The following is a 23,700-nucleotide window of genomic DNA, read 5'->3' as shown; positions in this document are numbered from 1 at the left end:
TGCTTTGGCAATCCCAAAATACAGAGTTTAAAGAGCATATGGTGATAAGGCTGATGATAGTAACAGTTCACACCTGTTGAGAACTATTCCTAAGATTTTACATGCAATCATCTCCTTAATTCCAGGATGTAGGGGGTATTACCATCTCCACTTCACAGGTGAGAAAACCAAGGCTCTGACAGGCCACATGAGAGAACTGTGGACTTCATAATTCAAGTTCTTCACGGCTAAACTACAGTCAGGAGGCGAGATAGAGCAAGGAAGCAGGCCCCAGCCCCGCCCCCCTCGTTCCTCAGCGTACAGCTGTCCCTGCCAGTGACCTGGCCTTCCCTCCCCTACCCTATCTTCCCCCACCAAAACCATACCTCAAAAAGGGGCAGTGGGGACGGGGGGCCCTGGAGAGAAGACGACAGACTCACCCATAGTCACCGAGACCATTGTCTCCTTGGCCCTGAAGCTGCTCCCTGGAGCCTGGAAGAGAGAAAGAGGGGAGAGGGCCCATGAGTCGCCACCGGCTGTGAGTGTATGTCCCTCTCCCGGTGCCTGTCTGTCTGCCTGCCAGGGGAGCGTTGCTGGGCTGGGGGCTCATTGCCCAGGAATAGCCTGGAGCAGCTGGCAGGAAGTCAGCCTGAGACAGAGCTGCCACCACAGCTATCATTTGTGCCTGGGACAGGGCCCAGGGACAGCAAATGTCCACAGCTCCATTCCCACACGGCCCGAAAGGTCAGCTAGAACAGGAGTGGGACAGAAAAAAGACACCCCCTACCCAAGACCCATTCATTCATCCATCCAGACACTCTGTACTGAGAATCTACTCTGTGTGAGGCACTTAAAATGTCTGAGGTGAACAAAAACATGGAAAGTAGCCTCTAGCTGGGGTCAGGGGACACGGGAGAGTAAACAAGCAAAACGGTTAACAGTATAGTACGTTAGGAAGCCTTTGGTGTCATGGGGAAAACATACAGGGCCTGGGAAGGGAGGGGTTGCAATTTTCAACAGGGTGATCAGCAAAGACCTAAAGTGACATTTAAAGACCCAAAGGAAGGGAAGGAATGAGCCACGTAGTTTTACAGAGGAAGAGTGTCCCAGAAGGTACAAGTCCAGTGCCCTGAGCCAGCTCATCTGGCATGTCTGAGGGACAGCAAGGAGGAGACAGGTCAGGGAGCTGGGGCACAGATCATGAGGGGCCCTAGAGAAGAAACAAAAAACCAGTTTTCACTTAGAAAAGATGAGCAGGTGGTAGAAGGTGGTGTCAACGACCCATTAGCACCAATGGAGACTTTCTCCATTAACAGCAGCGCTGATGGGGAACTAAGGGAAATAATTCTCACGTGCTGGTTCAATGCTGTGTGACTCTAGGACCACTCGCCCACACTGCCTGGCCCAAGCTTCCTTCCCACTTAGCCCTCCTCCTCTCCCTAGCACAGCTCCTCTGCTCTATCTCCGCTGCCCTCTCCCCTCACTCTGATCCTTTCTACCCACCCCGGCCCCCAATCCTGACCCCTCTCCCTCACCCCTCCTCCACCCCCTCCAAGGGGTGCCGAAGGCCCTGGGCCCCGGCACCTGTTTACCACCCCATACAATCTGCCCCACCCCACACCACACCCAATTTAATGGTACAAGAGCCCGGTCAAGAGTAAGAACTCCGGAACCAGACTGGAGGTTCAAATCCAGCTCTACCACTTACTAGCTGTGTGGCCTTGGCAAGTTACTTCATCAGGCAAGCCTCGCTGTCCCCATCTGTGAATTGGGATGGTACAAACATTACCTACCTTGGAGGACTGCGGTGAGCGCTAGATGAGTTTCTATGGATAAAGGCACCCGAGACAGTGCTCGGTGCACACCAGTACTCTGCTCCTTTCTTCCCACCCCAGCCCTCCCTCCCCACCCAGGTGCTTCGTCTGCCCCCCAGTTTTCACACAGGATGTCACCTGTGCCTGGAATGCCTATCTCCTCCTGTCCTTCTGGCAAGCTCTGCTTCCCTCTGCTTGGTTGCTTTGCCATTGCTTTGTGAAGCTTTCCCTAAGTCCCCACATGCAAAACTCTCTCCTCTACCCTCAGCCAGGGTTCACCTTGCCCATCTCTGGCTTCTGCTGAATCTCTTACTGATGAACATGACCATAGACATCGCTCCACCCTGCACTTGACACTCTTATAGATCCACTTTCCCTTCCAGATTTTACCACTGGACCAAGACGACACAACAAGCATCTCTCAAAGAGCAGGGCATGGAGAGGTCTCAAGTCAGAGAGAACAATCTCTCACACACAAGCACTGACTATGCACCGGGACCAGGGCCAAGCGTCATGCTGATGCCTCACGACAGCCTCATGAGTGAGGGCTATTATTAGCCCCATTTTAATCGATGAAAAAACCAACTCACTGAGGTGCAGTCACTTGCCAAACGCCACGTCTAGCAACTGACCTTACTGGGATTCAAAAACGAGTTCTCCCTGATTCCAACGCCCATACGGTCGTTCCTGTTGAGTGTTTACTAACTGCCAAGAACAACCACTCTAGGAAAAAAGTAAAAATGAGTCCCATGTCACAGATGAGAGTGGCAAGACTAAGGTTATACAGCAAGTGATGGCAGAGCCAGGACTTGAACCCAAGTCAGCCCATTAGCTATGGTTAATGCTCATCAGGGGATTACTACAAGCCAGGCACCCTGGTCTGTCTTTGCAAAATCCCAGTTAATGCTCACCAGAATCCTTTAATTATTGGTATTCTCCCCCTATTACTGCAGAATTCCCTGTTGAACTCAGTTTCCTCTCTCCACAATCTTAAACACACCGACTTTCTGAATAGTGAAAATTATAATAATAGCCATTTTAAAAATGGCAGTTCCCAAAATTCAGGTAATTACCATGTACCAGACTCTGTGCGCTAAGCCCTTAGAAGACTTAGATCCAAATCCCAATTTTACCACTTCCTAATCCTGACTCTGGACAAGTGGCTTAACCTTGCTGACCTCACTTCCCTCACCTGTACAATAAGAATGATAAGAGTACCCAACAAAGTTATAATAGATATTAAATGAGTTAATAAACTCAAAGGCCTGCATAGAACAATGCTCCTGCATTAAACAAAACAAATAAACCTTAGCTGAGGGACAGGGTGGGACAGTTGATGACCTAGTGTCATTCATAGGCAAAGTTTGAGTTGGGAACCCAGTATAAGACAACTTGTTGGGGTCTGTAGGAGCTGACAAGATGGAATCACATAGTACAAGTTATTCTTTTTTCGATTCTCTTTCCATTTCTGTCTATAATTTAATAGACTGTTGTTTCCATTGCATTTTAGGTTAAGTTTTCCTTCTTCTTACAGCCAGCAATGTTAGTTTTCCATTAAGATAGCAATGCAAATTTTCCTTCTCAAATTAATTGACTGGAGGAAAATGTACCAGTTGTTTTCGAGAAAAAGAAAAATCTAATACTACAGTGAAACTGGCCAAATAGTAAGTGGCAGAATGTCGATTTTTCCCGGCTCCAGTTCTAAGTTTTTCCTACTGCTGTCTCTGAGCTTCCTCCTGAAACCATCCTCATGATATTAACTCAAAGCAAGTTGCTGGGATTTTAACAAGGACATAAGTCTTGAAGAAGCACAGCTAAACATTAAGCGGCTTCTGCCCCACGGCCCACTCCCTTCTGTTTATTGCTTAAGAATCCATAGCCTTTTGTCCCAAAGTTCTATAACTTCCCTTAATTGCTCTTATAGATAACATTCAACCTGAGACCGTTTTTAAGATATTTTCCAGACCCTGCATTCCAGTGGGACAGCTGGTCCTGTGACCCCTGCCAAGGAACTGACTCAGTGCAGGAATGCAGTTCTTACATCCCTGTAATTTTACACACACCCTCACCTAGCCAATTAATTATGCCAATTCCCTAGCCCCCTGCCCACCAAAATTCTCTTCTAAAACTCAGTCCAGGCCAGGCACAGTGGCTCATCCCTGTGATCCCAGCACTTTGGGAGGCTGAGATGGAAGGATCGCTGGAGGCCAGGAGTTTGAGACCAGCCTGGGCAACACAGTGAGACCCCACCTCTACAAAAAATTTTAAAATTAGCAAGCCATGGTGGTGCGCACCTGTAGCCTCAGCTACTCAGGAGGCTCAGGCAAGAGGACTGCTTGAGCTCAGGAGTTTGAGGTCACATCTGAGGTTGCAGTGAGCTACAGTGATGCCACTGCACCATAGCCTGGGCAACAGAGTGAGACCCTGCCTCAAAAAAACAAAAAACAAAAAAACCCAGCCCAGAACTCCTTGGGGAGATGGATTTGAGGGGTTCTTCCCATCTCTTCATTTGGCTGCCCAATGATTATTAAACTCTTTCTCTGCTGCAACCCCTGCTGTCTCAGTGTATTGGTCTGATTACTGCACAGCAGGCAAAAGAACCTGTGGTCCCATAACATTCCTTCCCGCTACTTCCTGGGAATTCCCAGCTACACCAGTGATTTTCAGAATCATTATCATTACAGTCCTAATTTATGAGCTCTTACTGTGCCAGGCCCTGAGCTAAAAGCTTTAAACATGTTTCATTAGAATCCTGAAAACGACCCTATGATATGGGAACTAATTAGTCTTCATTATATAGATGAGAAACATGAGGTTCAAGGAAGGGAAGGCAGCGGCCCACTGCCGCACGGTGGAGCTGGGACTTGAACCGAAATCCGTTGGCCTCCAAGCCCAACAATTTTTCACGCCAAGTTCAAGCATCAATACTAACAATAATAGTAAAGCAACGAAGGGAGCACCACGTGCAGGAGCTGAGCTAGGGGTTCTGACGTGCACGAGCTGACTTCTCACTCCAACCCATGAAGCGGGTGCTACAGTCGGATTCTGACCCCCATTCTACAGAAGAAGAAACTGAGGCTCAGAGAAGCAAATCGTCTGTCCGTAGCCGCACAGCGGAGCTCGGACTGTAACTCCAGAGCCCCGGACGCCATCCATCCCCACCGCATTCGGCCCAGTCCCACCACCCCGGGCCCGTGCCTCACCTGGCCCACCGGGCCCGCGCCCACTCGCGCCGCCCGCCCTCCCTCCCGGCGGCGCCAACTGTCAGACACTCCTCCCTGGTCCCCGGCTGCCCGCCCCGGAAGCGCCGCCCTCCCCGCCGGAAGCCGGGCGGCCGCTCTAGCCCGCCGGGCCGCCACCACCGAGAGTGGAGAGGCAAACGTCACGTGACAGTCCCCAGTCTCCCGAGCACCTCCCTGCTCCTGGCGCTAGCGAGGAACGCAGCCAATGAGAAAGGTTCCTGCCTGGCCCCCGGTGGCCTGCAGTCCAGCGGGAGTGCGCCTGCGCGCGGATGGGAGCGTTCGGGGGGTTCCAGCCTGGAAGGTGTGCGTGAGGCTGCCCCAGAGTGCGAGACGTGAACTGCAGGTACTGTGTGATCTGAGGGCGCAGCGCCTCGGCTCCCTCCTTGTGTCGTCGTCCTGTCTGCAGTGCATCCCTCTCCTTATGTCGTCTTCGGTCCCTTTATGTCTCCATCCCTCCCCTTATGTTGCATCGCACATAGATCGTCACCACTCCTCTTCTGTAGCCATCGCCCTCCTTATGTCGCCGTCAACCCCCTTAACTCGCCTCCGTTCCCCTTAAGTCCTCATTGCCGTTAGATGTCGCAGTCGCCCCCCCTTTAAGTCGTCGTCTCCTTCTTATGTCGCCTGCGCCCCTCTTTTGTTGCCATTTCTTTATGAAATCCTCATTTCTTTTAAATCGCCGTCATACCCCCATGTCACCTTCGCACAGCTACTGTTACCATCTCTCTCGGGCAACCCGCGTGTCATTATCCCTTATGTCTTCGTTCCTCCCAGGTCACCTTTGCTCCTCAGACAGTCACCATCCCTGCCTCGTTCTTCCAGTTTTCCCCATAAGGAGCCACCCAGTTTTACAGTTGTTTTTCTTCCCTCCGTGTCTCCGTCATTTCCCCATGTCACATGTCACATCTCACCTGCTCGTGCCATACGGGTCGTAGAGCCTGTTACTCAGGGCGTGCCAGAACCCCAGCTCCACCACTGCACCTCTGGGTAACCTCGATCCCCTTACCACGCCTGTCCAATCTCAGCTTCCTCATCTGTAAAACGCACACAGGGACGCCCACATCGGGGATGAATGTGAAGATTCTGTGAGTTTATTCTTGTGACATGCTCATCATGGCGTTTTTGGCTAATATTGTTATTAACCCTGTCACCCTCACCCTCACCCTCATCCAATCACCTTCATCACCTCCTCACTGTCAGGCTTCCCCTCTCCCCAGCCGCCCTCATCATTCCGGTGATGTTGTCACACTCCTCATTATCACCAACCCCTCTGCCACAGCAGCCACACCGCCCCATGATCTCCATGTTGCCCTCGCCTCTGCCACGTCACCGCCAGTGAGGGGGTGGTCTCTCAGCCGTCATGAACCTTGCTTCTGTAAATATTCAGCCCCTATCTTTTGATCTTGTTGGATTGAGTGATTTCCCACCCCTAAAAATGAGAGCATTGAGCTAGGGTCGTGGGAGTCATGGAGGGCTTGGTTGGGAGGGGGGAGGCTATAAATAGCTTAGCCCCAGACGACCCACCCTGGACTTTCAGAATTGGAGCTATAGAGAGATGAGGCAGGTCCCTCCACACTTCATGTAAACCTCGGCAGTCCTGAATCCCCAGGCAGAGACGTAAGTATCTTCTTCACTCAGCTTGTCCTAATGAGGCAGTGTAGCCAAGTGGTTAGTGATATGCGTCTGGGGGCTGGAACAATCTTGGGTCTAGCACTTAGTACTTAAACAGCTGCATGACCTTGGGCAGCTGGCTTAACCTCCCTATGCCTCAATTACGACATGTGCAATATGGAGCAAAAACACACGTTATTCCTTCGGTGCATACTTCTTAAGCGTGTACTGTGTGCCCAGCACTGTGCTAGGCATTGGGGACACATCAGTGAACAAAATAGACAAAAATGCCCTGCCTTATGGGGTTTATAGTCTAGTGGGGATACGAGACAATGAGCAAACAGGTAAGTAGATTATTTGATGTTAGAAGGGGAATAGGGAAGGTAGGGTCAAGGTTGTAGTTTTAAATGGGGTGGTCGGGGAAAGTTTTCTGAGAAGGTAGTATTTGAACAAAGACTTAAAGGAGAGGAGAGAGTGACATGGCTATCTGCGGGGAGAACATTCTAGGCAGGGAAAACAGCAAATGCAAAGGCCCTGAGGTAGGAGGATGCTTGGAATATTTAAGGAATAGCAAGCAGGTCAGTGAGGGAGGGAGACGAGGTCCGAGAGGTGATGGGGCCAGATTGTGATAGGAACTCCTGGGCCATGGAGAAGACTGGCTTTTCCTCTGAGGGAGGAGGGAGCCACAGAGGATTTGGAGCAGAGGAGGGACACAATGCAATGTGCCACGAAGCCATCACCCTGAGCAGCATCAGCAACTCCAGAACTTCTACCCAGATGGATCGGCAAGAGGCAGCCCTTGTTGGAAGGAGAGCCACAGTCTCCAAGCTGCACTGACATATCCTTTATATTTGGAGAAAGCTTCAAATACATGTCAGAGCTGGGCACAGTAGCTCACACCCGTAGCTCACACCTCCCCAGCTACTTAGGAGGCCGAGGTGGAAAGATCGCTTGAGCCCAGGAGTTGGAGACCACCCTGGGCAACATAGCAAGACCCCATCTCAAAAAAAAAATATTCGTCAAAGATTTGGAGCGGGAGGGAGATGCTGATGGAGTTTTTGAGATGTCAAAGCCACCGCTGGGTTCAGTAGCTGTTGGGGCGGGTGGGTGGACATCTACAGAGCTACAGGTGGTGAACAACAGCTGTTGCGGGGCCTCTATCCCTGGAACCCCAAGGCAACTTGGGTTGAAATCGTGGCTCTAGTATTTCCTGGCTGTGTCCCTTTGTACCAAAAGCTTAACCTCTCTAGGTCTTTAATCCCCTTATCTCTTAAGTGGGATATAAAAAAGTCCATTGTGAGAATTAAGCATATAAAGAGCTGTGAGCAGTGCCTGGTTCAATGAACAAGGAGCCCTACCCTCTTGCCCCACTCACATCCTGCACTGCCACAGGCTCGCACCTCCCTCGGGTGGCCGGGTCCCTCACGTGAGCCGATAAAGGGAGATTCCGCCTTATTTGTTCTTCGTTCATGAATCGGTTGAACAGTGCACTGTCCTGGAACAGAACTGAGTTCTGGGTTCAAATTCCCAGCCAACAAACCAATGCAACCTGAGCAGGTGACTCCCCCAAGCCCTGCCGCCTCATCTGAAAAACAGGGGTGACAACGCTCCTTTGCCCCAGACTTGCCGTGTCGTTGTTTTTGAACTGGAACATCAGCCATTCCCAACTGTGATGCCACGGTCCCCCTCTCCTGCGTTATTTTTCCCCAAGGCACACGCCTTGTATTTCAATCATTTATTCTCGCTCCCGCAGTAGAATATCAGCGTTGAGAGGGATTTTTTTTTTTTTTCTGTTTTGTGCTGTATCCCCGGTTTCTAGAACAGGGCTTGTCAGAGAATAGCTACTGAGTAAATGTTGGTTGAATGATAGATGAAAGAACGGGCTGCTGAGCACCTGGCAGGGAGTATTCCTGTGCTCAGTGGTACTGGGGACACAGCAGTGACTGAGACAGCCCAGCCCTGCCCTCCTAGGGCTCCCAGTCCAGTGAGAGAGACAGACCCATCACCAGGCACTGACAGCACAGAGGGGAGGGGAAGCATGGGCGAGCGGTAGGGGTGGGATGGGAGCACAGGGGACTGTGGGAGCCCGGAGGGCTTCATGGAGGAGGTGGTACATCAGCTGATAGGAATGGGCAGCACGAAGAGGAGGGAAAGGTGTGCTCGACAGGAGAAGCAGTTGTGGGAGGGTTTGGTGTGGTTTCAATTCAAGGAACCGAAAGATATTAAATCCGGCTGGGGTGTAAAGCATGGTGAGAGAGCCACGGTGAGGAGCTGGGACTTTGTCCTGATAACACATGGGAGCCACAGAGTTTTTGAGCAGGGGAGGGACAAGCCACATTCCAATGGAAGGGCACTGGAAGGGTTGAGTGGAGGCTGGGAGCCAAGGGAGGTGGCTGGAGTGGTAACCCAGGTGGGAGAGTCCAGGTCGGAGCTGCTGGGGGTGGGAGAGGAGAAGGGTGGGTGGGAGAGACCCTCAGGAGGCCAAGTGTGGGGGTCCAAGACAAGGCCCAGGGCTGGGGGCAGTCAGGAAGAGTATGGGATCTCCAGAGCTGGAGTTCAGGGGAGCGGTGGAAACTGGAGACAGAGCTTGGGGTTCAGCAAGGGAAACTAAAGCTATAAGGGTAGGGGAAGACCCACAAGGGCCTATCCATGTAGGGCCCTACAGAACCTGGTAAGAAGCTTGTACTTTGTCCTGAGGGCAGTGGGGAGCCACAGAAGGATTTTGAGCAGGAGTGGGGCAGCTTAGATTTGTTAGTTCCAATTCGGAAGGATTCACCATTCATGCTGCTGCTTTGGACGTGTTTAATTGTTTTTCAGGCTGAGCCTCTTCTCTCCCTAGAAGGGACACCTATCTTAAGATGTCCTTTGAAATAAAGGAACTGCTGCTAAAAAAAAACAAAACAAAAAAAAACCCAGTTTGCAAAACCAGCGTTCTGTTTTCTATAGACTTGACCACCACCAGTCGATTGTTCCGTCCAAAGGTGTCTGTACCGTCAAGTGAAAATTAGAGAACATTTGTTTTCTCGAAAACATGAGAACATTTGTTTTCAACCATATGGAAGGCCCGTGGATTTGTAAATGTCTCCTGTGGCAGGGCCTGCCCAGTGCTTCCCACTGGCTTCCGCAGCGCCCCTCCTAGGCATTCCCCAACGGCCTGAATCAGCCTTGACCTTTTCCCAGACAGACAGTGACTGTCTCCACTTCACTTTCGCTGAGATGCCATTATCTGCACCCACTGTCTCTGCTCTGGGCTTAGAACACACGCTGGTTATCATTGTACATAAAACAAGCGTCACTAGGTCTAGAGAGACATCTAAAAAAGTCTTTTCTCAAAGTGTTCCATTCTACTGTTCTGTCTCTTCTGCTTTCAACAAATATTTATTCAGCAGTTACAATGTCCTGGGCACTGGAGAGAGAGGAAAAAAATCAGACACAGACTTAGCTTTTCAAGGGACACGTATGTAAGTTTATTATCTGTGATGACAGTGTGTTCAGGATACCAGGGTCCACACAGATCTCACCACCCAGCATGTATGTGGGTTCACTGTGCTGTCTGCCTGCCGTGGGTGATCTTGTTGCCTCTTCCCAGAAAATGCGAGGTTGGTATTTATTATTAATCTCCCCATTGTTCAGAGAATGAAAGTGAGGCTCAGAGAAGGGAACTCTTTTTCCCAGTTCACAGAGCTAAGATCCGAACCCAGGACTGTGGGACTCTGAGACCCACCCCCTTGACCATTCAGAGATCCCCCAGCTACCACCCTCCAGATGGGTATAAGATGATACCCATTTGATAGCTGAGGCCAGCAGGGCTCAGAGAAGTAAAGCCCCACGCCCAAGGTCATTCAGCAAGAAAGTGGCAGAGGTGGTATTTGAAGCCTGAACCCTCCAGACCAAAGCACTGCTGGTGGAGAAGGGGTCAAATCTCCCTCTGCCACCCTCACCCGGGGGTGGGGTGTTCAGGGAGCTGTGACGTGACATGTCTCGAAAGCCCAGTGGGTTTTGTTTCCTCCTTTTCTGCGGGCTGCGGTATCACAGGCAGGCAGGGCCACGAGCCAAGGGTTCAGGGGGATGTTCTGTGGTCTGGGAGGCGACACGCTTCCTGGCAGAGGTCCGCCCCACACCAGCAAGGAGGCAGAGCATAAGGACCAGCTTGGGTTGGTTGCACTGGGGGCCCTCGTGGGTTCTGGGGTCCTGGGAACACAAGCACTGAGACGGGCTGCCCCGCTCCCCCAGGAATCTGAGGGTGGAGGGGTCCAGATTCCTTCTCCAGCTGAGGCCATAGTCCTCTGGGGGAAGGGGCATCCCAGCTAGGAGATTGAGCCTCGCCACGATTTAATTTCCATGGAAGTGCTATGTACATTTTAAAAAATTAAATAGTAAAGGCCTGCCATGAAAAGCAACCCTCTTGCTTTTGGAGGTGTGAGCTCTTAGGAGCCTTGACGATTACTCACGTTTCCCGAGAGCCTCTGGCATGTGAGCAGCTGTGCAATGCAGTGTGTGTGTTCTTCAGTTTGGAGAAGTCTTTCATCTCGAACTTGACACATTCGAAACCAAAGTCCTCGTCTCTTCCTCAAACTCACTCCTTTCTGTCTTCCCCAAATGAGCTACTGGCACCTCCACGCTTGCAGTTGCTCCAGCTGAGACCCTCGGAGTGATCCTTCGCTCCTTTCTTGCCCCGGAACCCCCATCCAATGTGGAAATCCCGCCTGCTGCACCTTCCAAGTGCTTCCAGAACCGGCCCATTCTCCACCCCGTGTCTGCGCGCACTCTGGTGGCTGCCTGCGTCCTGGTCCCCTGCTCCTGCCCGGGCTCCCTGCCCCTGCCCCAGTCTGTTCCCCACGCAGCCCTGGGTTCGGTTCCTATGGCTGCTGTAACAGATTTCCTCAGACTTGGCTTAAAACAACAGAAATTAATTCTCACAGTTTGGGAGGCCAGATGTCCAAATTCAAGGTGTTAGCAGGACCATGCTCCCTCCAGAGGCTTTAGGGGTGATTCCATGCCTAGCCGCCCCCCTCTTCTGGTGGCTGCAGGCATTCCTGGGCTTGCGGCCACCTCACTCCCGTCTCTGCCTCTCTGGTCCATGGGGTCTTCTCTGTGTCTTCTGTCTCTTACAAGAACGTTTGTCATTGGATTTAGGGCCCACCCAGGTGACCCAGGATGATCTCATCTCAAGATCCTAAATTTAATTACTCTGCAAAGATTCTTTTTCCAAATAAAGTCACATACACAAGTTCCAGGGCTTATGCCCACATCAGACATGTTTTTCGTGAGGCCACCATTCAACTCACTACAAAACCCAAGGCAGATGACGTCATCCTTCCTCGGCTGGGAATCCATGGGTGACGCTGTCCTACTCACCACCATCCAGGCAGCCCTGCAGGATCTGGTCCTGCTACCTCTGTGACATGTCTCCTCCTCCTTCCCCCCAGCCCACTCCACTGCAGACACGCTGGCCTCCTGGCCCTTCCCCATCTACACCAGGCTCACTGCTGCCTCAGGGCCTTGGCACTGGCTGTTTGCCACCCCCCCAAGTCCAGGTACTTCCCTCCCTCCCCTCCTTGAAGTTTTTCCTCGGGTATCCCCTTCTCAATGAGGCCTTCTCTGACCTTATTTAAAATCGTGAACCATCCCATTTCTCTGATCCTCTATAGCACTTATTACCTCTCCACATATAATTTACTTATAATCTTGTTTATCATCCATCTTCCCTCATGTCTGTTTTATTCACAGCTGTATCCCCAGTGCCTAAAACAACAGTGCACAGTAGGTACTAAATAAATAGTGTAAATTTAATGAACAGCCTTATGAAAAGTAGATGTTGTTGTTACCATGCCCATTTCTCAGATGGGGAAACAGAGGCACAGAGGTATTGTCACTTCTCCAAGGTCAGTCGCCTAAGTGCTGTAGCTCAGATTCAAACTCGGGTATCTGGCTCCAGCACCTACTGTATTAACTGTCTCATCAATCTAATCCAAGCCAAACCGCCTCTCCATGCTAGTTTTCATTTGAAAAGCCTTATGTGTATTGCTTGGTTAAAAATATGTCAAAAGTTAAAGGGGACGAGGGATGAAAATTAGTTAATGGGTACAATGTACATTATTCAGGTGATGGTTACATTAAAAGCCCAGACCACGTACTCTCTCTCTCTCTCTCTCTCTCTGTCTCTCTCTCCACCCGCACGCACACACACACACAAAACTGTACTTGTATCCCTTAAATTTACACAAATAAAAAAATTAAACCCATCATTAAAGACCTGGAATCACTGCACAATTTCAAAGCCAAACAGTCACTAACAGTCTGAATGAAGTCCATCTATCTTCTTCCTATTTTTGGTTTATTGGTGGCCGTTCCAGTTCTCCAGCCCTGAGGCTCTCTCGCTACCATCACCTCAGATCTCCACGCTGCACCTCTCCCTCGGTTTTGTTTTAATTCATCTCGGCTTCCCTCATGTTACATTGCCTGCTATTTCAACCCCATATTCTTCAATAAAACATTTGTCACCAAGGCCTTCAAAGAAAACTGAAAGGCAAAACCCATTCCTGCCCTCCTGCTTCCCTCCCCCACCCACAACCCTGTGGTCAACCACCTCCAAGACTGGTGGTATCTGCTTCTCCTGGTGACCTCTGCAGTTTCAAATAACCTTGACCTGTTGCTGTTCCCTGCTGGATCCATTTTAACCCATCCCTGTTTGTCTCCCAGGAAGGAGAGGAGGGGATCTAGCATGCCCTGCCCTCTCCAATCTGGGATTGGACCTTGGTGGGGAGGGGTTTCCAGGGTAACCCATCAGATCTGGACTGGATCATGAAGTAAGGGGAGAACCTAGCTCCCTTTGAGGATTTTCTTTTCTTGTTATTGTTATTTTTTTTTTTAATCACAGGAATGCATGCCCCTGATTTTTAAAAAAGTGACAAAACTGGTGACGCCTGTGTTTGCTTTATAATTATTTCTTAATCTGCATGGAGATGTTTTCTATACTTCTTTGTAAGTAGCTTATATTTCACAATTTTTTAAAAAAAGAAAATAGGTTTACCATAAAACACAATCCTGACCACCCACAAATCCCGCTCCCTTGAAGGCAACCACATCTAACCTGTTGCTTCTCCCAGTAAGATTCTTTGTCTGCAGTTATATGTTGACTTCCTGCCCTGTGTGTTTGGGGGGTTCAGGGGAGAGGGTGTTCTGTCCGCTTCACTGAGAAAGATGCCACCCTCTTGCAATGAAGAGAGGAGTGGGGAGATGAGGGGGAAGAAGAGGGCTCTCCAATTTATTTCTTCAGCCCTGACTTTAAATCTTGCTTGGGAGATATGAGATGGGTGTGATCCGGAAGCCTGGATCGGAAAAAAAAGAATTTTTTAAAATCCCTATCAAAATATCAGTTGGCTTTTTTAAGAACAAAATCAAATACTGAAATCCAAACAGACTTCAACAGAAAATCCACCATCTCCCCTGCCCTTGTCTTCCACCCCGTACCGTGAGCTTTGTCTTCTGAGTTTATCACAACTCTTACTCCTATTATTCAACCTTAATCTCTCCATGTTATTTTATAAGCGTTTTATTAATCTTGTTTATGTATCTATTTTTGACTAGGTAATGCAAGCCCATGGCACAAAAATTCACAGGTGTGTAGACAAGAAAAGACGGGGGGCTCCTTCTGCTCTTTATCTGTGGCCTCCCTGCCTCACACGGGGATTCTCGGGTGGAGGGTGGCAAATCCTATCCCCCAGCCATGTACTCCCCCCCTACCCCGGCCAGGTTGGCGGGACCGTATCTGGGGGCCCCGGCCCCCCTTCTCGCTGCGGTGAGCCGAGGCTGACGCGCGCACTGCGCAGACTCCCCGCTGCAGTGGGCGGAGTCCCCTCAGGCCCCGCCCCCTCCCTCCTCCAGCCCGTGTTCAGCCTGTCGGGGCAGAAGCTGGGGCCCCGCAGAGGTAGAAGCAGCCGCCTGCCGAGTAAGGCCGAGGCCCCTAAGGGGTAGGGAGGAGGATGGCGGGGGGATGGGCTGAGGGGTGGCGGGGAGGCCCCAGTGGTCCTGGGCAGAGCTGTCTGGTGTGGGGGGTACCTGAGGGTGAGGGCAGAGGAGCCACCTGGAAAATACCCCCTGAGTAGCCCCAGGACTGAAACTAGGTGCAAAGAACTGGGGCTGCGCCGACCCCATCCAGGGATGTCTTTGGGGGAATATTCTAGATTAGAGCTGGAACAGGGATAGGGAAGGGTGCTAAAGGGAAACAGCGTGGGCGCTAAGGGGGGCAGGGTGGACACTGCAGAGCGATGGAAGAAAGCGCAGGCATTGGACCTCGAGGGATTTCGAAATCCCTGCTGACCAGCGACCATCTTCCTCCTTTTGGGTTCGTGGGCGCTATGCCAGTGGTCCCCGTGATCATGAGCAAGGAGACCCAGTGGATCCCATAGCCCCAAGACTAATCTGCCTTCTGTGATGCCCTCAAAAGCCTAGAACACCCCATCAGTGCCTGCTTTTGTTCCACCAGTTTGGAGACCCTGACACACCCACCTTCCCGCCTGGGCTCTGCGTATCCCCCAGCTGCCAGGCAAGATGAAGCCTAAACTGATGTACCAGGAGGTAGGTGGATGGGAAGCTGAGTGGGGAGGGGCTGGGTGAAGTGGAGGGCCAGGGACCCGCCAAGCCACCCTGTCACCCCCCCACCATCCCCATCCCCCAGCTGAAGGTGCCTGCTGAGGAGCCCTCCAACGAGCTGCCCATGAATGAGATAGAGGCGTGGAAGGCTGCAGAGAAGGTAGGAGCCCTCTGCCACCCTTCATCTGGCTCAGGAACAGGCTGGGCTGCCCCCCTTGGGCTGGCTGACCACCTCCTCCTCCCCACAGAAAGCCCGCTGGGTCCTGCTGGTCCTCATCCTGGCAGTCGTGGGCTTCGGTGCCCTGATGACTCAGCTGTTTCTATGGGAATACGGTGACTTACATCTCTTTGGGCCCAACCAGCGCCCAGCCCCCTGCTATGACCCCTGCGAGTAAGTGTGGGGGAGGTGCAGGTGTGTGGGGGAGGGGCTCTGCCGGGCCAGGGACACTTAGACACACTGATCAGGGCCTGCCTGCGCTTAGCCGCACCCAGTGCTTGTGACGAGTGAGGAGGCTGCAGATTCCCAAGTGCATGCCCACCCCCCTCCCCCTGACATACACTGTTGCCATGGCAGCCACAGCGTCATCTTCTATCCAGGTCTGTGAACAGCCAGATACACGCAGCATCTTCCATCCACATCTGCGGGCAGACACACACAGACATGCAAACATACCACCCATCTTCCACATCTCTAGACAGACAAATGCAGACGGAGAATCATGAGTATAGACACACACACCAATACACACCGTCCTTCCATCCACACCTGTGGGCAGACGGGTGAGCACTCCCCCCCCAGCCAGTGATCTCCAGCACCCCGTGGCTCATACTGTCCTCCCCCAACCCCACCACAGAGCAGTGCTGGTGGAGAGCATTCCTGAGGGCCTGGACTTCCCCAATGCCTCCACGAGCAACCCCTCCACCAGCCAGGCCTGGCTGGGGCTGCTCGCCGGTGCCCACAGCAGCCTGGACATCGCCTCCTTCTACTGGACCCTCACCAACAATGACACCCACACGCAGGAGCCCTCTGCCCAGCAGGTACCTGGCAGCTTTGGCCCTAATGGACAGCCGGGAGAGGGATGGGGGGAGTCAGGGGATGAAGGGGTTTCCCCTGCAGCCCGGGAGACCGCTGGGCATGTCTCATACAGCGGATTGGACGCAGGTGTTTGGAAGCAGCTGTCTTCACATGGCCCTCTGGACTGGGGGCATTTGTCATGGTCATCTGGAGGCCTCCGAATGTCAGGGTGCAGGTTTGGTTACAAGGGATTAGACTAGCAGGTGTCGCTCGGGCACAGACTGCCATGACCCTGCCACACTAAGAAATGCAGGAGCAGAGCAAGTAAGAGCGCAGCATCAGGCCAGGCTGCCACCTCCCAGCTGCGCGACTCCCGGCTGTGAAACCTCAGGCTTCAGTTTCTTTATCTGTAAAATGGGGCCAATACATAGCACCCACTTCTTAGGGCTCTCGTGAGGATGAAATTGGCTAATCCATGCAAATTGTAGCACAGTGCCGGGCACAGTCAGCCCTTTGTGTTTGCCGTTACTATATCCTTGTTATGGTCTGAGACAAACTGAAAAAACATAAAAGCTTCACGATTTGAAAAGGAACAGCTTAGGTGAATAACCCCTTCCGTTGAAAAAGATGATCGATGTGTTCCTTCTGTTTTCTTCTCCCAGCTGCCTCTTTTTTATGAGAAGTGGGCTTAAAACCTACTAAAATTACAGGGCTCCTTAAGTACTGCCATAAAAAAAAAAATCATGAAAGTTAAAAACCAAAGCTGGGCATAGTGGCACATGCCTGTAGTCCCAGCTGCTCAGGAGGCTGAGGCAGGAGGATTGCTTGAGCCCAGGAGTTTGAGGCTGCAGTGAGCTATGATCATGCCTGTGAATAACCAACCATTGCATTCCAACCTGGGCAACATAGTGAGACCCTGTTCTTTAAAAAGTAATCATAAAAAAGTTGAAAACCATGAGCTCCCACTCCCTGCTGGCTTCCACTGAAGTGCTTCAAAGCACACATGTAGGAGGCAGACGGTCTGGGTTCAAATCCCACTGCACTACTGAGTTCTCTAACCCTCAGTTTCCTCATGTGCATCGTGGGGATTATAATTAGACCTGACTCAGAGGGTTGTGAGAATTCAGTGAGTTCCGACATGAAGGGGCCTAGAACAGGGCCTGGCACACAGTAGGTACCAGACGATCTTTGACTGTTACTGTTATTGGCATCACTATGCCTCACCCCATACATTCCTGGACCCCCAGCCAGAGCCTCATCCCCAGCATCCTGGGAGATGCCTGGAAGTCCCTGCATCACTGCTCCAAGTGCTGGATCTGGGAGGTCCCAGGAGGGGCAGGGAGGCCTTGGGAGGGTTCTCAGAGCAGCTGATTATTAAAACAGATAAAGAAGGGTTTTGATAGTTTACTTTGTAAAGGCTTTAATCTAGAAGGACTAATGGAAAGCCTGTTTGCTCCTAATCACATCTCAAAATAGTCCCACTGGGCGTGCCTCTCGAGGTTGGAGAGCTGGCTGGCCCAGCCCCTCAGAAGCGCTCCCCTCCCCGCAGGGCGAGGAGGTCCTTCGGCAGCTCCAGAGCCTGGCACCAAGAGGCGTGAAGGTCCGCATCGCCGTGAGCAAGCCCAGCGGGCCCCAGCCACAGGCAGACCTGCAGGCCCTGCTGCAGAGCGGTGAGCTGGGGGCCAGCTGGGGGCGGCCTGGGGCTGCCCAAGCCAGCCTCTGACCACCACCCCTGTCCGTCACAGGTGCCCAGGTCCGCATGGTGGACATGCAGAAGCTGACCCATGGTGTCCTGCACACCAAGTTCTGGGTGGTGGACCAGACCCACTTCTACCTGGGCAGTGCCAACATGGACTGGCGCTCACTGACCCAGGTCTGTCTGCACCCTGTCTACCTTCCCGTCCAGGCCACTCCTTGCCCCACTGGACACCCAGCCTCCAGCTGCACCCCTCTTCGGTCCAGAGTCCTCTCTACCCGTTCTCTGCAACGGCTTCCCCTGCCCTCCCCTGCTTGTGGAAGCCTGGGCCTCCCTCTAACCCCTCATGGCAACTGCCAGCCCCTCTATGGGGTATTCGATGTCCACCCATTTGGCCTTCATCATATATTCCCTGAGTGCTGACTCTAAGCCCAGCCCTGTCCTGGATGATATTGGGAGCATGGTGGTAACAGAAGAACTTCAGGGAACTGTCAGTCCAATGCAGAGACTGCCCTGTCACCAGGCATTGACAGCCCAGAGGGGTCAGGGCCAGGGTCAGGGCCAGGATGGAGGAAAGAGGGCTGCAGAAGCCCAGAGGAGGCATCTGACCCAACCTGGGGTATCGAGGAAGGTGATAGCTAACCCGATGCCTGAAGGATAGGTAGAGAAGGAATTAACACCAGGTAGGGAAGAGGGAACAGCTTAGGCGGTGATGTGACAGTAAGAGAGGACAGGACATTAACTCATTCATTTCCTCAACAGTTATTTCCCTAAAGCCCTAATCTCTCCAGTTATGCGGGGAGGTGCTGAAGATAAGTTGTGACTTAGACATCCCTGGTTCCTGTCCTCCCGGCCCAATGGGGAGATGGGTTTGTTACCAGAGAGAATGATCAGGGAGGCCAGAGAGACTATGAGAGCCCAGAGGACTGCCTGGCACTGTCTGGGCAGTCAAGGGAGGCTTCCTGGGGGAGGAAACAGGCCAACCTACACGTAAGAATGAGCAGGAGCTACCTTGGTGGAGGGTAGAAGCAACAGGTTCAGGAAACCTGGAGCTTTCGAATAACTGAATGATTTTCACCAAAACTTAAGTCCATATCCATTCCAGAACTTCAGCTATCAGGGGAGTGGAGGCGGGCGTGAGGGACAGAGAGGGGTGGTAGACCATGGTGCAGAGAGGCTGGGCTGGGAGTGTCCGTGGCACCTGTGGGCCCCAGGCCGCTATCCCAGGCTCAGCACTGTCCTCCCGCAGGTCAAGGAGCTGGGCGTGGTCATGTACAACTGCAGCTGCCTGGCTCGAGACCTGACCAAGATCTTTGAGGCCTACTGGTTCCTGGGCCAGGCGGGCAGCTCCATCCCGTCAACCTGGCCCCGGCCCTATGACACCCGTTACAATCAAGACACACCAATGGAGATCTGCCTCAATGGAACCCCTGCTCTCGCCTACCTGGCGGTGAGTCTGGGGCAAGTGGGGCCTGCCATGCCCTGTCCCCATGCCGTCACTCCTGGCCTCCATCTGGCCGTGCCTGGTGATTGTTGGGGAGGGGGGCGTCCTGACCACTGGCCCTCACCCCTGCTCACTCTGCTTGATCAGGGACCTAGGCTATGTCCCAACCTCCCTAGGCCTCGGTGTCATCTAGAAGATGGGTGTCATAATATTTCCAACCTCTGGGGCTGCTAGTTGAGGTACCACTGAGTTCACGCACACCGAGCCCTTGGTGTAGCTCTGTTCTCCAATATGGCCACTGGCGGCTCTTTCCATTTACATTAATTAAAATGAAATGTGATCAACAGTTTAGTTCCTCAGTCACACTGGCCACATTCCAAGTGCTCAGCACACATGAGATGGCAGCGAGTGGCCACCGTCTTGGACATCCCTGGCTCTTGCCCGTGGCAGATTTCGAGCACTCCAGACAGCACATTTTTAGCTGTTCGTATTTTCGCTACTTGGGGTGGGCCACCCGGGTCCCTCTAGGTCCCCTGGAGCAAATCACCTGGCCAGGTCCCCAGAGCCATGGTGGAGGGCATGGCACAAAGGTGTGATTTGTGATTTCGTGGAGGCTGAGGATGCAGTGAGAGCCACAGGACGTGGCTCGCAAAGAGCTGTCCGTACGGGGGGTCCACTGTGACGATGCCCTGGCAGAGCACACGTCTTGACTGTCCCCTCACCTCCAGAGTGCACCCCCACCGCTGTGTCCAAGTGGCCGCACCCAAGACCTGAAGGCTCTACTCAACGTGGTGGACAACGCCCGGAGTTTCATCTACATCGCGGTCATGAACTACCTGCCCACTATGGAGTTCTCCCACCCGCGCAGGTATGGCCGGGCGTGTGGACAGGGAGGGAGTGATGGGGCTCAGAAAGCTGGCAAGGGGGCAGATAGGAGGGAAGCCACAGAGAGAAGGCAGAGGGGACTGGGAGGTGACAGCGAGAAGGGATCTGGGTGCTTGAGACAGGAGACAGAGGGATTATGGGGAGGTGGCGATGAGGTTTGGATGAGAATATTGGGGGTGGGGGGCTGGAAACTGAGACCGGGTTGCGTGGTATGGGGTTTGGGAGGTAGGAAGCATGGGCCGGAAACAGGATAAGGGGCTCGGGGGGTGGGGCTAAAAGTATCTGGGTTTAGGGCAGCAGGGTTGGGGGTTTGTGACCTGGGATTAGAAGGAGGGTGACTGGGCAGTCGGGGGACAGCAGATAAGACGATGGAGGACTGGGTTTTGGTGAATGGTAGCCAGGAACAGGAGATGGGGGGTGTGGGATTCAAGGAGGCAGGAGCAGGGCCGGGAGCTGGCGATGGGGTGGTCCTCCCAGAAGCTAAAGCAGGCCCCAGGCTCGGTTCCCCAAAGCTGAGGGCGAAGTCTGTGGATAAAGCGCCCTGCACCCACCCCCTGCCCCCAGGTTCTGGCCGGCCATTGACGACGGGCTGCGACGGGCCGCCTACGAGCGGGGCGTCAAGGTGCGCCTGCTCGTCAGCTGCTGGGGACACTCGGAGCCATCCATGCGCGCCTTCCTGCTCTCCCTGGCTTCCCTGCGCGACAACCACACCCACTCTGACATCCAGGTGGTAAGCACCCGCCCCGTGCCACCCGTTAGCCCCTGCTCGGGGCAGTGCTGGGGCACAGCCTGCCTGCGGCTCATGTGTCATCCGACAAGGGATGTTGGGGAAACCACGGGCCAGGATGGGGGCCCAGGCAGAGGGGTCGGGTGGGATGGGGGTGCCCCGGCCTGAGGGGCCGAGGAAGACTTTCTGGGAAAGGGTACATCTGAGATGAGACCTCAGGAGTGAATCGGAGCCATTCTAGAAGGACAGATTGCACACCAGACGACTAGAGCCTGCGCTTACTGGGTACCCCTCCGCTGGGCTCTGTTCTGACCCCTGAGGGTTCTGTGGGAAGCCGCGGAGTCCCCAGCCCCGCAGACCTGGCTCCCCACCCACTCCCTGGCGCCGGGGCTCCTCTGACTACCCCTGCACCTCACGCTCCTTCCCGTGTCCCACTCCCCACCAGAAACTCTTTGTGGTCCCCGCGGATGAGACCCAGGCTCGGATCCCGTATGCCCGCGTCAACCACAACAAGTACATGGTGACCGAACGCGCGACCTACATTGGTGAGAGTCCTGAGCACCGCTCGGGGGACAGACGGGGGCTCCGGGTACCAGGGCCTGGCCACCCCATGGAGCCCTTACCGTCCACCCCTCCTCCACAGGGACCTCCAACTGGTCTGGCAACTACTTCACCGAGACGGCGGGCACCTCGCTGCTGGTGACGCAGAACGGGCGCGGCGGCCTGCGCAGCCAGCTGGAGGCTGTTTTCCTGAGGGACTGGGACTCCCCTTACAGCCATGACCTCGACACCTCGGCCGACAGCGTGGGCAACGCCTGTCGCCTGCTCTGAGGCCCGGTCCGGCGGACAGGCCGAGGCCTGCTAGGCCCCCGTGGACCCTAACGCTCTGGGTCCTGGTCCCTGTCCCCGTGCCCCCGCTTCTGTCTGCCCCTTCGTGGCTCCACAGGCTCTCCCCTGCTCTCCCGCCTCTACCTCTGCCCCCACCGGCCTGACGCTGCGGCCCCGGGCCCAGCAGAGCTGGGGGAGGGATCAGCCCCCGAAGAAGTAGGGGGGTGCATGTTGGGCCCGGCCCCCTGGCCCACCCCCCTTTCCAAGGGCAAAGAGGGCCCAAGGTTACAATAAGTAAATACCTTGTCTGTACAGCCTGTGCCTGAGTGGTGTGAGATGGGGTGACAGGGCTAGGGGACAGCTCAGTGTGCAGAGCTCTCAGAATGCAACCCCTGTGGACTGGCGTGTGCTAATAAGTCCTCGGTGTGTGACCAAGATGGTTTGGCATGTACTGAGCCCTCAGCATGTGACCGGTGTGGGCTGGTGTGTGCTCGGTCCTCAGTGTGCAGTGCACGTGGGCTAGCGTGTACTGAGCATGCAGCGTGAGACTGTGTGGCCTGGCATGTAGCCAGCATCGAGTAGCATGTGCTGCACACTAAGCATGATCCCAGGTAGGTTAGCATGGACTGAACCATGGCCCTATCCCTAGGGTGGCCTAGCATGTCTGAACACTGGTACATACACCAAGCGTGAATTCGTGCCTGCCAAGTGAATTTACATGGAGCATGTCCCAAGTATAGACGAGTGCATGCCAAGCCCATAACATGTAGGAAGGGCAGGCCAACAGGCAATAAGACCCCAGCATTTGGCAAGCTCAGATTAACACATGCTGAACACGCAGAATGTTCTAAGAGTGAACTCTCAATGTGCCAAGCACTTAGCACATTTAGGAGATGAGCCGTTCTGCCAAGCACAGGCTTTGCCTCCTAGTGTGATAGCAGCCCAGCCTCCAGCCTGGGCCAGTTGCCAACTGGGTGCAGCACCCCAGAGCAAGGCCCTGGGTGCCAGCCTGGAACCCCACTCCAGGGCCAGTCCAAGCCTCCAGCAGTGAGAACAGTCTTGAAGAAGGACTGTTGAACAGTTCTTTATTGAAATAGAGGCATCAGGGCCGGGGCGGGCTCAGGGCCAGTGGGGTGCAGTCCCCTTCCTGCTGTCCGTCCGGCTGAGGGGCCACGTGCCAGACCCCAGGGCCCTCCTACGTTCGGGGTGTATGTGCAGCCTTGTGCTGCAGGCATGGGGAGCGGAATTTCTGGATAACTATCTTTCTGTAAGAATAATCTGTGGGTTCAGGGGATGGCTCTGATGAGCAGTTCAGGTTGGAAGGGGACGGCAGCCCGGCTGGCACAGCCCCCAGCGAGAGGCAGGGGTGGGCTCGCCATCAGTGGTGCCCGCCAACGTGCTGCAGGAAGCTGGTGGTCCGGGACGGACCGTGCGGGTGTGAGTGGCGGGGTGCGAGTCCCTGAGCCCGTGGCCCCCTGACACCCTCCAGGGTCCATTCTGGCTCGCTCAGCCATTCTCCGGGACAGCTGCCGGAGTCGAAGAGCTCAGGGTCTGGCCTCTGTGGGGGAGAAGAGAGGGGTGTCAGCCGAGCCTGTCACTCTTCCTGCAGTGGGTGAGCTTGTGCCAGGGTCTTATCCGGCGCCGGGCCTTTATCGCTTCTGGGTGGATTACTGTGTCCTGCATTTTTGTCACGGCCTGAAGGTACATGAACGTGTGCTAAGCCTATCATATCCTTAGGATGTTAGTGTGTGCTGAGTCTTATTAAATCTTATATCCTGCGTACGGGTTAGTGTGTGCTGAGCCTTAGACCCTGATATGGGTTAGTGTGTGCTGAGCTTTTTCAAATTTTTTTTTTTTTTTTTTT

The 23,700-nt window shown here is 53.6% G+C and overlaps 3 protein-coding genes across 5 annotated transcripts in view; 1 reads left to right on the top strand and 2 right to left on the bottom strand.

Annotated features, from left to right (window-relative positions):
• Positions 1-5,075, bottom strand: part of LOC105820522 (chromosome unknown open reading frame, human C19orf47) — a 17,880-nt gene extending 12,805 nt beyond the window's left edge. Inside the window, exons 1-2 of the mRNA XM_012657014.1 lie at positions 4,997-5,075; positions 420-471 (exon numbers count right to left, since the gene is read on the bottom strand). Coding sequence (XP_012512468.1) covers positions 420-438 — 19 coding nt within the window. The 5' untranslated portion in view covers positions 439-471; positions 4,997-5,075. The remainder of the gene's footprint in view (positions 1-419; positions 472-4,996) is intronic.
• A 164-nt stretch (positions 5,076-5,239) lies between these two features.
• On the top strand, positions 5,240-22,150 carry PLD3 (phospholipase D family, member 3). 3 transcript variants are annotated; one of them, XM_012657093.1, is made up of 13 exons: positions 5,240-5,378; positions 14,237-14,268; positions 15,135-15,226; positions 15,327-15,401; positions 15,490-15,632; positions 16,096-16,279; positions 17,806-17,926; positions 18,002-18,129; positions 19,202-19,402; positions 20,125-20,264; positions 20,846-21,011; positions 21,454-21,553; positions 21,652-22,150. In XM_012657093.1, exons 3-13 carry the CDS (start codon positions 15,200-15,202, stop codon positions 21,837-21,839), a joined length of 1,473 nt encoding a protein of 490 aa, XP_012512547.1. In that variant the 5' UTR covers positions 5,240-5,378; positions 14,237-14,268; positions 15,135-15,199; the 3' UTR covers positions 21,840-22,150. The 3 variants fall into 3 exon arrangements, with proteins under 3 accessions (XP_012512547.1, XP_012512546.1, XP_012512548.1); XM_012657092.1 differs by lacking the exons at positions 5,240-5,378; positions 14,237-14,268 and adding an exon at positions 14,402-14,619; XM_012657094.1 differs by lacking the exons at positions 5,240-5,378; positions 14,237-14,268 and adding an exon at positions 14,547-14,597.
• A 1,064-nt stretch (positions 22,151-23,214) lies between these two features.
• HIPK4 (homeodomain interacting protein kinase 4) overlaps positions 23,215-23,700 on the bottom strand; it is a 7,186-nt gene continuing 6,700 nt past the window's right edge. Inside the window, exons 4-5 of the mRNA XM_012656967.1 lie at positions 23,461-23,531; positions 23,215-23,394 (exon numbers count right to left, since the gene is read on the bottom strand). Of these exons, the coding sequence (XP_012512421.1) occupies positions 23,215-23,394; positions 23,461-23,531 (251 nt within the window). The remainder of the gene's footprint in view (positions 23,395-23,460; positions 23,532-23,700) is intronic.

The sequence above is a fragment of the Propithecus coquereli genome, unplaced genomic scaffold (assembly GCF_000956105.1).
Source record: "Propithecus coquereli isolate 6110/MARCELLA unplaced genomic scaffold, Pcoq_1.0 Scaffold53, whole genome shotgun sequence".
Taxonomy (NCBI): domain Eukaryota; kingdom Metazoa; phylum Chordata; class Mammalia; order Primates; family Indriidae; genus Propithecus; species Propithecus coquereli.
Note: the sequence above shows the minus strand (reverse complement) of the source record. Positions and strands in the feature narration are given on the sequence as shown.

What these genes read in the sequence shown, in the direction of transcription:
- PLD3 (XM_012657093.1), top strand. Translation starts at nt 15,200, where the DNA reads ATGAAGCCTAAACTGATGTACCAGGAG. An exon ending in CTAAACTGATGTACCAGGAG is followed by an intron (nt 15,227 to 15,326) that starts GTAGGTGGATGG and finishes CCCATCCCCCAG; the next exon opens with CTGAAGGTGCCTGCTGAGGA. An exon ending in CTGCTCTCGCCTACCTGGCG is followed by an intron (nt 19,403 to 20,124) that starts GTGAGTCTGGGG and finishes CCTCACCTCCAG; the next exon opens with AGTGCACCCCCACCGCTGTG.